At 44.8% G+C, this 14,494-nt stretch overlaps 1 protein-coding gene across 4 annotated transcripts in view; it reads left to right on the plus strand.

Annotated features, from left to right (window-relative positions):
- Nucleotides 1-9,511: 9,511 nt before the first annotated feature.
- B3GNTL1 (UDP-GlcNAc:betaGal beta-1,3-N-acetylglucosaminyltransferase like 1) overlaps nt 9,512-14,494 on the plus strand; it is a 329,218-nt gene continuing 324,235 nt past the window's right edge. For 2 of the 4 annotated variants that reach the window (XM_044983307.1, XR_006572924.1), the window contains exon 1: nt 9,512-10,270. In XM_044983307.1, coding sequence (XP_044839242.1) covers nt 9,911-10,270 — 360 coding nt within the window. In that variant the 5' untranslated portion in view covers nt 9,512-9,910. Of the gene's footprint in view, nt 10,271-12,894; nt 12,991-14,494 lie in introns of those variants that run through there. The other 2 variants (XM_044983308.1, XM_044983309.1) reach the window with 2 other exon arrangements.

Below are 14,494 nucleotides of genomic sequence, written 5' to 3' on the forward strand. Positions count from 1 at the left end.
AAATGTATCTTTTTAAATATTTCTCTCCCTCATGCAGCTGCAAATTTTTCAAGCGTCCCTCCTCCATCCCAAAGGCTAGCACAGATAAGGCGGAGGAAAAAGAAGATGCGAGATGAAATGTTCTCGGATATTATGGAAGTTACACGCAAGGAAAGAGCTCATCTGAATGAATGGAAGGACGTGGTATCAAATTACAGGAAAGATGCCAGTGAACATGAGGACAGGAGGGACACCCGAGATGAGAGGTGGCGGCAGGAAGACCGGCAGGAAAATCAGCCCTGTATAACCACCCTCCCTCACCATGTTCCACATCCTCCTCACCCAGACGTGTAAGAACGCGTGGGGGGAGGCTCCGTGCACCCGCCCACTCCACCCCAGTGGACAGCCCAACCAGAAGGCTGTCATTACTGTGAAATTTTTTAATGGCCTTCTCCATCCCTCCTATCCTCCTCCCAAACCACACCCTTACTTCTCTCCCTCTTTTTATAATGAATTAATAAAGAATTCATGATTTTTATACTATAGTGACTTTATTTGCATAAGTAAGCTGTACTCGAAGGGGGAGGGTGAGTTGCTTACAGGGAATGAGTCAATCAAGGGGGGGTGGGTGTTCATCAACAAACACAGCAGTCACAGTGTACCCTGGCCATTGATGAAGCTCGTTTTCAAAGCTTCTCTGATGCGTACCGCTTCCTGGTGTGCTCTTCTAATCTCCCTGGTGTCTGGCTGCGCGTAATCAGCGGCCAGGTGATTTGCCTCAGCCTCCCACCCCGCCATAAAGGTCTCCCCCTTACTCTCACAGAGATTGTGGAGAATACAGCAAGCAGCAATAACATAGGGGACATTGGTTTGGCTGAGGTCTGAGCGAGTCAGTAATGTGCACCAGCGCGCCTTTAAACGGCCAAATGCACATTCCACCACCATTCTGCACTTGCTCAGCCTGTAATTGAACAGATCCTGACCACTGTCCAGGCTGCCTGTGTATGGCTTCATGAGCCATGGCATCAAGGGGTAGGCTGGGTCCCCCAGGATAACGACAGGCATTTCAACATCCCCAACTGTTATTTTCTGGTCTGGGAAGTAATTCCCTTGCTGCAGCCATTTAAACAGAGTAGTGCTTCTGAATACGCAAGCGTCATGAACCCTCCCTGGCCATCCCACGTGGATGTTGGTGAAACGTCCCTTGTGATCCACCAGTGCTTGCAGCACCATTGAAAAGTACCCCTTCCGGTTTACGTACTGGGTGCCCTGGCGCTCCAATGCCAAGATAGGGATATGGGTTCCATCTATCGCCCCCCCACAGTTAGGGAATCCCAGTGCAGCAAAGCCATTCACTATGGCCTGCACGTTTCCCAGAGTCACAACCTTTCGTAGCAGCAGCTTAGTGATTGCTTTGGCTACTTGCATCACAGCAGCCCCCACAGTAGATTTTCCAACTCCAAATTGATTCCCGATTGACCGGTAGCTGTCTGGCGTTGCAAGCTTCCACAGGGCTATCGCCACTCGCTTCTCAACTGTGAGGGCTGCTCTCATCTTGGTATTATGGTGTTTCAGGGCAGGGGCAAGCAAGTCACAAAGTTCCATGAAAGTGCCCTTACACATGCGAAAGTTTCGCAGCCATTGGGAATCGTCCCACACCTGCAACACAATGCGGTCCCACCAGTCAGTGCTTGTTTCCCGGGCCCAAAATCGGCGTTCAATGGATAGAATCTGCCCCATTACCATCAGGATCTCCAAAGCGCAGGGGCCCGCGGTTTGAGAGAATTCTGTGTCTACGTCCTCATCACTGTCATCGCCACGCTGCCGTATCCGCCTCCTCCTCGCCTCGGTTTGAAGGTCCTGGTTCACCATATACTGCACGAGAGTGCGCGAGGTGTTTAAAACATGCACGATTGCGGTATTGAGCTGAGCAGGGTCCATGCTTGCTGTGTTATGGCGTCTGCACAGTTCACAAAGCAAAAAAGGCGTGAAATGGTTGTCTGCTGCTTTCAGGGAGGGAGGGGTGAGGCTGTACCCAGAACCAACCGCGACAATGATTTTTGCCCCATCAGGAACTGGGATCTCAACCCGGAAATTCCAAGGGGCAGGGGAGGCTGCGGGAACTATGGGATAGCTACGGAATAACTACCCACAGTGCAACGCTCCAGAAGTCGATGCTAGCCTCGGACCATGGACGCACACCACCGATTTAATGTGTTTAGTGTGGCCACGCGCACTCGATTTTATACAATCTGTTTTGCTAAACCGGTTTATGTAAAATCGGAATAATCCCGTAGTGTAGACATACCCTTAGACACAAACAGAGCATGGGGTTGCATCCCTGATCATCTTGGTTAAAACCATTGATGGAACTACTCTCCATGAACTTATCTAATTCTTTTTTGAACCTGCATATAGTTTAGGCCTTCACAACATCCCCCAGCAATGAGTTCCACAGGTTGACTGTGTGTTGTGTGAAGTAATAGTAAATATCATTTACCCAATTATGACCAAATACCCATTTACCCAGCTTGTTTGCTTATTTTCATATGGAGCTGGAGACTCACAGATTAGAACAGCACATTAGATGGCCATACATTAGATGCCACTGCATTTGTCAGAGTACTCAAAGAGCTTCTTTAAGATCAGTTATGGCTAGAAAGGAAAATATGTAAAAATGGAATAGCATCTTTTTACTGAAACAAAACAGTTTTCTGTCTCTGTTTTGCTCATATCTGCTTATTTTTGTGGCAAAAAATAACTCTTTACTCCTGTTAACAATGCAGAGCCAATATAGCTACAAGAGAATGAGCTACATTTTATTGCGGCAAAGAGTTCTGTGGAACCTTATAGACTAACAAACGTATTGGTGCATGAGCTTTCGTGGGTGAATACCCACTTCATCGGATGCTGCATTTGTTAGAACTCTTTGCCGCTTTTACAGATCTAGACTAACGCGGCTACCCCTCTGATATTCTACATTTTATTCTGGCTCATGCATTATCAACAGAATTGTTAACTTAAGTTTAGTTGCAAAATCTTTATTACTGGTTATCCACAAACCTGAAAGAAGAGGGTTTGACTGTCAGATCCCAGGATGAGTTTGAGGAACAAAACCTTTAAGACTGGGCAGATCTGATATGGAGTCAGACACAAGCACCAATTTTGCCCCTGTTTAAAGTCCCTTTTCAGGGCAGAACCACACTTTAATAATAACAGAACAGATAAGCCATATATACTGAGGTGGAAAGATTTAAACAACTTACTGTGTTCCTTTCCAAGGAAGGTGGATCAAGAGAAGGTTGTATTGGTCTCTGGGGTCAGACAGTTTTTGGAGTCTCTTCTTTAGAGATCTATGACTAACCTATAACTCAAAATGTTATTCATTTTCCTTCCTGTTCATGTGTCATAAAAAGATGTGGCATCAAATACATTGTCTTGTGGATCATTGTATATTATAGATGTTCCAGTTCCTGTTACATTTCTTTGTAAGAGTATGATTTATTTCTTTAAGCACTCTCCCATCTTAAAATGTCAGCTGTTTCCTGCACTTATACACAAAAGTGTTTAACTTCCCAAAGGTACTGAACTTCAGGAAAATTTTGACTGTATACACTACACATTTGCCAATGACTTTTTGAAAGGTATTCAACTCCACCCATTCTCCTCAGCTCTCCAGCATAACTCTATTTTATGAGTGCTTTGCACTAAGGTCATTAAGAAGATCAAAAGGATGCATGACTATGAAAAACAAAGAACACAAACTGAATTTTCTAAAGATTTATTCTTACTCAAGGAGCAGCTTTGATTCTCAAGGGTTACCACTTGTGGCACACGGGATACTTGTTGAGAATAGGGAAATGGGATTTAAAGGCTAACTTTCAGCTGTCTCCACCAGCTGAATATTGCAGCCTTTTGTAAATAACATCTTTCCAAATAATTCAACCATTAAAGGATTTTTGCTAAATTGGGGAAACACTATTTTTACTTTAGTGGATTCAAGACTAAGTACTTAAGAACAAAACTATATTGCACTACCCCAGAAGGATATCCCATAAAGTGCTATCAATAAACTGCACAAAATTCTCCAATAAAAAAAGTCTTCTTAATGTCACTGTTTTTCTTTTAAAAAAAGATTAACTAAGTTATCGTGAAGGCATGTACCGTCCATCTGGAAGAGATCAACTAAGTATTGGTACAGTCTGATCATTTGAATATCCATAAGACTCCCCCACTATGGAGGACCCTATACAAAGAAAGACCTGTGGTGCCCCAGTGTAACTCCCTCAATATATCTTAATCAAACTTTAAAATCCCAGTTCTTTGCCTGCCTCTGATGCCATGGCCTTGGTGAGGAGGTAACTCCCTTCATTTGCTTGTAAGGCTTTGAATCAGCTCCTACGTGGATGCATCAAAACATTATAAAGGGAAAAGGTAACAGCAAGGAAATATATTCAACATCTTAAACAACAACCAGCTAAGACAACAGCTAAAGTGTGACAAAGGAGAACCACCTAAAATGATAGCTGTGCAATATATATTCAGAGAAGGACAACAAGAAATGAAAGAGTACTATTAGTGGGATGGTAGTTGGTGCATCAAGAAGAGCGTGAATACGGGTACTGGAATGAGTGGGGTCCTCTCCACCCACACAGGGGCCTAAGGTCAGCACTGCCGATAGCAGCACATTCGTGACTTTTATCAGCTCATAAAAGCAACCACAATCTTTTCAGGACTGAGTCATTTTTTTAAAAAAAGAAACATGTAACTGTGATGTATTCTATTATGACAGTGTAACGTATTAAATACAATTATAAACATATTCAAGTGTGGTTCTACTCTAAAAGGTGGCACTGTCTTTGAGTGATTTCATCCAAATTAAATGTGCTCACATTACAAGCAAAAATATGATTTACTTTACCTGCCAGCCTTGCAAGTTAATATAATACAAAGTAAGTGTTATACCAACACGACATGACTCCTCTAAGAAACTGTAATTGTTGTTATGTGCAACACTGCTTCAGTACAATGTTACTGCTCCTACGGTTTTCTGAGACAGTGTTTAAAGTAAAATAGTTCCTTCACTATCAATTGCCTTAAAGCTGGGCACACTATGTACTTGAAAGAAGAACTTGATACAGTTCATTATTATACCTCACTCCACTGTGATACATTAAAATAAAAAAATAAAACAAGGATAGAGTTTAAAACTATGTAACAAAAGGCTAGATTTGTAAAGGTAATTAGGTGTCTAAAGATTCAGAGAGGTATGTAGGCCTCTCCCTGCATCTTTAGGTACCTAAATACCTTTACAAATCTGGCCCAACCTTCCAATAGTAATTATAATAATTTAATAAAATAAAAGCTTTTATTATATATTTAGAAAGGTAGTTAGTTTAGCTGCCCTCTGTAGCTACCTGTGGAATATAACTCAAAATGCATCTCCAGTTGCCTTGTTTGGGTCTTCAGTTACTTAGGTCTGGTGTATACCTAAAATTTACATTGACCTAGCTACCTCGCTTGGTGGTGTGAAAAAATTCAGACATGTGAGATGGGTAGTGAATCCAAACTAAGCCCCAGTGTAGACACCACTAGGGCAATGGAAGAATTCTTCCACCAGCCTAGCTACTAGGGTAGATTAACTACAGTGATGGGGAAAAACCCTTCCTTAGTTGTAACAAAATGTCTACACCACAGTGCTACAATGGCACTGCTGCAGTGCCATAGCTGTGCCACCATAGTGTCTATAGTGAAGAAAAGCCATTAGATTGTAAGCTCTTTGGGAGAGGAACAACCTGGTCCATATTTGCACAGCATCTAGCACAATGGTGTCCTGGTCCACGATTGGGACTCCTAGGTACTACTGCAATCCATATAAATAAATAACAAACGTCAACATCTATTCTGGATTTAAAAAAAGTCAAGAAGGCAACAAGGAAGTATAAAGTTAGTCTATGTTATCAGATGAAAAAATATTACATTTCCCAACATTGCCCACAGAGTGGGTGGGGGGAAGTTGGACAGATAATTTTAAATTAATTCCAATGATGAATTATTATTGTTTGGCTGTCTTCCCCACATCCTCCACCCCTCCATATTTGCATGCCAACAAACATTTTAAGATAACTTTGATCTGTTTGCTTGTTGAACTGACTGTTTAATAGAGTCTTTAAATAATCCAGGGACAATTGGAAGATTTAGGTTGCCAAAGATGACTTTGTATTAGGGATGTAAAAGTTTAACCGGCTAACCGATAAGCTTGATGCTTATCGGTTTCTATTAATGATTAAACTTTGCCCAGGTTCCCGGCTGCCGGACTGCATGCCCAGAGACCTGGCTGCCAGCCCCGCACCTGGGGTCCCGGCTGCTGCCATGCCTGGGGCTCTGCTGCTGCCAGTGCCCGGCATCCTGATGTGCCTGGCGTCCCAGCTGCTGCCCTGTGCAGAGCCCCAGGGGCGGGCTGGCAGCTAGGTCCTGTGGTACGGGGCCGGCAGTCAGGATCCTGGTGTGAGCAGCAGAGCCCCAGGCGTGGGGCCAGCAGCTTGGACCCTGAGCATGGGGGGCTGACAGTGGGGATCCCGGGTGTGCTGGGCACAGGGCTGGCAGCAGGGATTCCTGGACGTGGGGCTGGCACGCAGGACTCCAGGAGCACTGGGATGACAGGTGCAGGGCCGGCAGCAGGGATCCCCGGGCGTGGGGCAGGCAGCAGGGATCCCACCTTAAAGGTCGGGGTGCTACAGCACCCCCTGCACCACTTAGTTCCCCAGATAAATGTTTAACTGTGTAACCAATAGAATTTTAATCGGTTACACATTATTGTTTTTACATGTTATTTACATCCCATTATTTATTTATACATTTGTTTATAAATATTTTATATTCTAAACCGCTTGCCATATAGGTCCCAACCTTGCAATCACTTATAATTGTGAGCTATCCTACTGCATAAATGTTGGCAGGATCATTGCTTTAATCAATAAGTTATCTTTACTGATGATATCATTAAGAAAATACAGTTTAATTGTTATTTTAAATAGTGATATTGGTTGCATTTGAAATACCAGTCCTTAATGAGACACAGTAATAGACTAAAGAGACATAGGGAGTATTTTTTAATTTTAAAAAATCAGAAGTTTCAAAGTGTCAGAACTAGATAAGCGGTAGGATGATTATAGGAACCAATGTTACTATTAAAACAAACAACAACATTTACATTCACAGCCACCTAAGCTTCGTTACATCATGGAAAGTAATATGACTGGTATATTTAAAGGCGTATTGTCGGGTGAAATAGGGTCGCAAATTTAGATATTGTAAAAACAGTGTTTAACAAAGCCTAGGGCTAATGAAAACAAGAGAATGTTTCCATGAAATTAAAGCAGTTTACAGTGGAAACAGCTTTCCTTACACAAACAAACAAGTCCCCTGCCAGATACCAAAGGCAACTTGAAAATCAAGCTAGAGACAATCACCCCCTACACCCCCTCTGTCAAAACCCCAAACACCACCCAACCCTCCCCTAAATCCAAGACCCACCTCTGCTGTCAATCACCAGTGAACCACAGTCCTCCACCCCCTCCCTCACCCTAAGTCTACAACCATCCAGGGATGCTGGAACAATTTTGGGGGGGGAGGGGGCAGGGGGTTGAGAGCCATTGAACCAAACTAACAACAGGGAGTCCAGTGGCACCTTAAAGCCTAACAGATGTATTTGGGCATAAGCTTTCATGGGTAAAAAACCTCACTTCTTCAGATGCATGGAGTGAAAGTTACAGATGCAGGCATTATATGACACATGAAGAGAAGGGAGTTACCTCACAAGTGGAGAACCAGTGTTGACAGGGCCAATTTGATCAGGGTGGACATAGTCCACTCCCAATAATATATGAGGAGGTGTCAATTTCAGGAAAGGCAAAGCTCCTTTTGTAATGAGCCAGCCACTCCCAGTCCCTTTTCAAGCCCAAATTAATGGTGTTAAATTTGCAAATCCATTTTGGTTCTGCTGTTTCTCTTTGAAGTATGTTTCTGACGTTTTTTTGTTTGAGAATAGTTACTTTTAAATCTGTTATAGAATGTCCAAACTGTAAACCCTGCATATGATGGAAACCACTTCAAGCCAGAGTCAGGGGCGGCTCTAGGATTTGCGCCGCCCCAAGCAGGGCAGCACTCCGTGGGGGGCGCTCTGGCAGTCGCCGGTCCCGCAGCTCCCGTGGACCTCCCGCAGACGTGCCTGCGGAGGGTCCGCTGGTCCCACGACTCCGGTGGACCTCCCGCAGGCACGCCTGCGGATGCTCCACCAGAGCTGCGGGACCAGCGGACCCTCCGCAGGCATGCCTGCAGGAGGTCCACCGGAGCCGCCTGCCGCCCTCCCGCAGGACGCCGCCCCAAGTGCGCGCTTGGCGCGCTGGGGTCTGGAGCCGGCCCTGGCCAGAGTGCAGCAAAACCCCCAGTTCCTGCACCTAAGCAGGACCGGCTTTACGCTGATTCCACTGATTCCCCTGAATCAGGCCCTGCCCCTAAGAGGGCCCCACGCCCAAGACCCGGTACGGCGTACTGGCAAGAGCCGTACCGGGGTTGGCCTGCTTCCCCAGGGGGCACTTTAAAGGGCCTCAGGCTCCCAGCAGGGGCTGGAGCCCCAGGACCTTTAAATTGCCACCAGAGCCCCACTGCTGGAGCCCTGGGGTAGGGCTGTGGGGCTCTGGGGGCTATTTAGAAAGTCCGGGGCTCCCGTTGCTTCTACCGCCCCGGCCCTTTAAATAGCCACTGGAGCCCCACCGCTTCCCCAGGGCTCCCTTGGCTATTTAAAGGGGTAGGGCGGTAGAAGCAGGAATTTTAAAAATTCCTCCTGGGAAAATACGGACGTATGGTAACCCTATTGGTACAAAAAATACATGCTGTGGCACATCCCTTATATCAGAACTTTTTATAGGGAACCGGTTGCTAAGAAATGAAAGGCTTTTTTTAAAATATTTTTTTTTAAGTCATCCCTGCCGGGTCCCCGCTGAAAATGTTCAGACTGGGTCCTGCACTTCCTAAAGCCGGCCCTGCACCTAAGCCTCCATCCTCAACCACCCCAGGCCCCCACACCTCCATCATTCCAGCCCTGCCCTCGAGTCTGCCACGGCTCCCGAACCTCCCACCACCGCACAATCACAGCTCCCGCCCCCTCCCCTTCCAAAAAACCGCGCTCTATGGTTCCCCCAGCTCCCTAGACTGTCCCCTTGCCGCCTCTTCATCTTCACTTCCGGCCGGTCTAGCCGCCCTGTGCACTCCTCTCCCTGGCCAGCCCGCCGGGGCGGGGAGTTGGGGATTCCCCTCGCGCGGCGGAGAGCGTTGGGCAGGGGGCCTGGCTCTAGTTCGCGCTGAGCCGCGAACGCCTAGGGGGCCGCGCGCGCGGTGGGGGCCAACCGAACGTGGGGGGAAGGTTCTGTGAAGCGGCACCACCCTGAGGCGGGGGGGAGGGGTGAGAGGAGGCAGCTGAAGCACCCGGAGGGGCAGGAGAGCAGCACCTTGAGGGAGGGTGTGTAGGGGGGGAAGCAGAACACCCTGAGCGCGAGGAGAGCAGCACTTTGGGAGAGGGGAGCAGCACCTTGAGGGCGAGTGTGTGTGTGGTGGGGAAGCAGGACACCCCAAAGCAGGGAGGGGAAAACAGCACCGTGAGGGGGGAGAGGGGGAGCAACCCCCTACGTGGCAGTGATTGTGCATTTTATGGACATAGTGGGTGCACTAACCCTAAGCATGGCCTTGACCCACCCAACCCCTGGTACTTCAGCCTGAGACCTGAATATTTTGATTGGTTCAGAGGCATTTAGCAGTAAACTCTGTGGTTTTCTCACATTGGCAACTGCCTGGAATGGGGCCTTCCGTCTCTTCTGGAACATAGGCTAGAACTGGACTTGTATCCCCTCTGCTCTCACTTAGGAGCCACTCCATGGAAGCAGGAATGAAACTGTTGTTCTCATGCTCTGGTGCAGTGCAAGGGCCTCTTTTACAGTTAACCGGCTGTACCCCCTTGGTGGTATACTTTATTCCTCTCCCCAGAGCTTGCCTTATGTGTGTCCAAGGGGTGAGAAAGAGAGAAATGTCAGAAGAAGTTGGGGCTTCCAGGAGCCCCTCCTCAGCAGCTGGAGGTCAAGTCCCCTTTGTGCACGAAGAACTGTGTGACTGTGATTCTGTACCTGCCAAGTGTAAATGTCCAGCAGCTCCATCACCTCCTGTACCAGACAATCCCCAGCTGCAGTCCAGAGCTTCATTGGACTCTATAATCGGGGAAGGATGTAGAATTCAAGTGGTATGTTTCTCATTGTTACACTTACACTCTTGAGTCTTCTATCCTTGGTGGTTATCCTAAGAATTTGTAAAGAATGATTCCCTTTGTGTCCAGATCCTTCTTTGCATACTTACATCAGTTGTATCTTTGAAGGGGAGATTACTCACTTATGGAAAGCAAGCAGGATTTTGGCCCTCTCTTTTTACAACATTTGTACTTGTAGAGAAAAGGAACTGCTCTGTTATGGCTGGACATACCCCTGTCTCATCACTGAATATGAAAGGACGTTGCCCAAAGTTTCTTATAGCAATTGTTTATTTTGTATTCTGTACTCTTCGTAAGGTGTTTCTTTTGTTTGTTTTGAAGGGGGGAAAAGTATTTTCTTTTATTGACATAGCTGTTTCGGTTAAAAAATAACAGTAGTTTGTATTTTGCTCTACTGAAACAAAACACAGTGCACTGGGGAAAAAAAACAAACAAAGATCCTTAAACATCTAAAAGCTCTTCTCCCCACTGATTCTAACAATGTAAAGTCAGATCAAATGTTGGGGCCTAAAAACCTTACTAACTTAATTTGTAATAAATGGGTATCCTGTGGAAGACATTTGCCACAAGTCATGTATTCTTGCCAAGGGTGAAGAACTGAAGTGGCTTGGAATACAGAATGTGTTAAAGAAAACCCATGCTTGTTTTCAAAAATTGACATTTGTTTCTGATGGGTAAAATTTTCAAAAGTGCCTGAGTGTCACAAAGTCAGGAGCCTAAGTTCTATTAAGTCAGCTAGGCACTTTTGAATTTTTACTCTGTTTTTAAATCTCTCCTTTTAAAGAGAGGATAGGGAGGGAAAATACCGCTTTTTTAATGCAGAATCAGGGGCATTTGAACAGACTGCCATTTTTTCAGTTCCTTTGCTTATCTTTGGTTTTATAAGAGGTGTATTATTTTCAGTACTCTAATTCATGAAAACATGACTTGTTTGGTTTAGTGACATTTTGTAGAAGTAATGGGGACTTATCATAATAAACATTTCGTGTTTTTCATCCATAGATCAAAATGCATTTTACAAGGAGTTAAGTTTCATTATTTTCATTTCAGGGATAGGAAACTGAGGTTTAGAGTAGTTAGAACCCAAAACCACACAGGTCCTTTTCCAAAACTTATTAAGTCAATGGAAAAACACCTATTGTCCTAAAAAGCTCTGGATAAGTCCCACATTGTATAAGTGGCAGAACTGGGTGTGAAACTCAGGTCTCTTGACTCCCAGTCTTGTGTCATGTCCTCTGGACTTGGTGTGAAGTTTCATCAAGCTTACAGGTCCTTAAAATACTCTTTTGTTGGATTCTGCTACAAATCAATGCCAACTAATGATGATATGTGCCCCTGGAGAGATGTTACCACATAATTACTTTGAAAGTGCATATAATGTATTCCTATAGCGAGGCATGTTAGAGCCTCTGAATGAAATTTGCTGCTTTGCATGGTTATTTTCTCACTTCAACTGAAGCACTTTAACTGGAACACCTCCTTTAGCATTTGTAGTATGGGGTCATTGCCAAATACAACTTGTAAACTAAGTTAAAAACTGAGAAAAATGAACTGAGGGAAAAGTGAAAGCTTTGGATTGTGATAGTTGTAATGTTTGTCTCTGGACTTGAGTGGGTCCCGAAAACCAGCAAACTGAGTAGGGATGATAGGACCTGGAGCAATGGCACAAAACCCCAAAGTCAGCAGTCACTGTGAACTGGTTCATAATCATGTATTGTGACAGAGTTCCTCCTCTGTCTTGGTGGTTCCTGCACTTATAGGCAGATTTGCTTGCCTTAGAGATTCACGGCAGCCCTCAGTTTGGCCACTTTTGCTAGTGGCTCAAACCTGCTGTCTACTCAGCTAACCTTATCACTGGCCAGCATGGAGGAAACAGAGAACAATCCCCACACTCTCTGTGCCCCACCTAGTGGGTCAGGAACAGGCCAGATCCTTTTCCCATTTAGACCTTCCCTTCTGGTGTTTCTCACCGACCAGGTCAATTCCTCCTGTGTGCAGTCAGGAGCTGGAGGGAACCTAGGCCCACTTTCTACATCAGGTTCCAGCCCAGGGCCCTGTGGATAGCAGTTGTCTACAATGTTTCCTGTATCAGCTGCGTGACAACTCCTCCTCCCTGGGCTACTTCCCAATGGCCTTCCCCAGCACCTTCTTTATTCTTACTGCAGGATCTTCCTCCTGAAGCCTGATCACACTTGAACTCTTCATTCCTCCAACAGCATACCTTCTCACTCCTTGCGCGTGCACACACCCTACTAACTGAGGCTATGGCTAAGTGTAGTCAGAGCTCTCCCAGCGCTGGGAGAGAGCTCTCCCAGCGCTGTCCGTACTCCACCTCCCTGTGGGGAATAACGTACAGCGCTGGGGCTTTGACCACACTGGCGCTTTGCAGCGCTGGAGAGGCTGTGTTTTCACACCCTGCTGCAGCACTGCAAATTTGCAAGTGTAGCCATGGCCTGAAAGTGGTCCTTTTTAAACCAGGTGTCCTGATTAGCCTGCCATAATTGATTCTAGAAAGTTCTTAATTGGCTCCAGGTGTATTGATTAGCTTGCCTGTCCTAATTGGTTCTAGCAGGTTCCTGATTGCTCTAGGGCAGCTCCTGCTCTGGTCACTCAGGGAACAGAAAATTGTTCATACAGTGGCTAGTATATTTGCTTTCTACCAGGCTTCTGTACCCCACTGGTCTGGGTCTGTCACAGTAGGTTCTCTCTCTCTTTTCTTTCCTGAGCCTTTTGTTCAAAAGTATCCTCAGGGATTCTGTGACTGCACTTAGTTTGGCATGCATCTATCTTGCTCTTGCTGTAGTGGTTCTGAGGAGAGGAAACTTGATCACAGTGATTTTTTTTTTAAATAGTATTTTAAAAACATTATAAACTATTGTGCAGAGCTCCAAGCACCTTGACGGTGCTGGTGGTTGTTTACAAATTTTGTAATACAGGCCTCACCATGAAAATGCTGCTTTTGCAATTTTTGCCTGTTCATACTGAATGTAAGAGTGCTTGGGTAATATAACATCGTGCCTTTCTTCTTTTGTTTAAACATAAAATCCAAGGAAAATATAGACAGATTCAGCTAATGCATTTTATGTGTATTTTTTTTTAAATATTCAAATTAGTGGTGATAGAGTAGTCAGCCAAACAAATTTTGTATTGAGGTTAGTTGGTTAGAAAATGTTTGAGAACCACTGATTTGCATGGATGTATTGTGGCTAGTTAATGTGACCACTAAGCCTATCAGAAGACTTGGGGAGAGTACTTTTCCTTTTTTAAAAATATAATAGCAATGGGTTAATGTGGTGTCAAAATATGAAGTTTTATTCTAATTGCCATCTCGGGAGTACTAAAATCCTTAGTGAATTGGATGTATTGACTGAGTCAGACTGTGTAGTGTAGCATTAGCAGTTGCTTTTGAAACAATCTCAGGTTACTGCTTATGTAGTAGTCTCAAAAGTACTAATGTGAAGCAAAACTTTTTAATCTCAAAACTTCATTTCTTAATTTGCATGCCATATAATTCTTTGTCTTCTATGTGATATTATTAATAATTTTATCAAAGCAGAGAACCAAACTTATTTTTCTAAAAATTTAAGAAAAGCAGAGATGGCATTATTGTGCAAACACAGCCCTCACCACCTGTTTGAAATACCACTATTCTCTAGTACAGGGGTCGGCAACCTTTCAGAAGTGCTGTGCCGAGTCTTCATTTATTCACTCTGATTTAAGGTTCCGCGTGCCGGTAATACATTTTAACGTTTTTTGAAGGTCTCTTTCTATAAGTCTATAATATATAACTAAACAATTGTTGTATGTAAACTAATTAAGGGTTTTTAAATGCTTAAGAAGCTTCATTTAAAATTAAATTAAAATGCAGAGCCCCCCGGACCGGTGGCCAGGACCTGGGCAGTGTGAGTGCCACTGAAAATCAGCACGCGTGCCGCCTTCGGCACTCGTGCCAGAGGTTGCTTACCCCTGCCCTAGTAAAACACCCTGTTGAAAACTAGGAGGTGAGTTCATTCATTCATTGATTCTCTGGCACCTGGGAACTTAAAATTAGGTTTAGAATATAAAGTCTGAAATGAATATCACTTTGTATTTTGCTATGAAATACTGGACAACTTCATATTTGCCAATCATAATATCTGGCCATACGCTTTATCAAGCCTAAAATAGATGCATTTTGTGCATATAGAGATGTGTGTATAG

Source organism: Mauremys mutica, chromosome 12 (assembly GCF_020497125.1).
Source record: "Mauremys mutica isolate MM-2020 ecotype Southern chromosome 12, ASM2049712v1, whole genome shotgun sequence".
In the NCBI taxonomy this organism is placed as follows: domain Eukaryota; kingdom Metazoa; phylum Chordata; order Testudines; family Geoemydidae; genus Mauremys; species Mauremys mutica.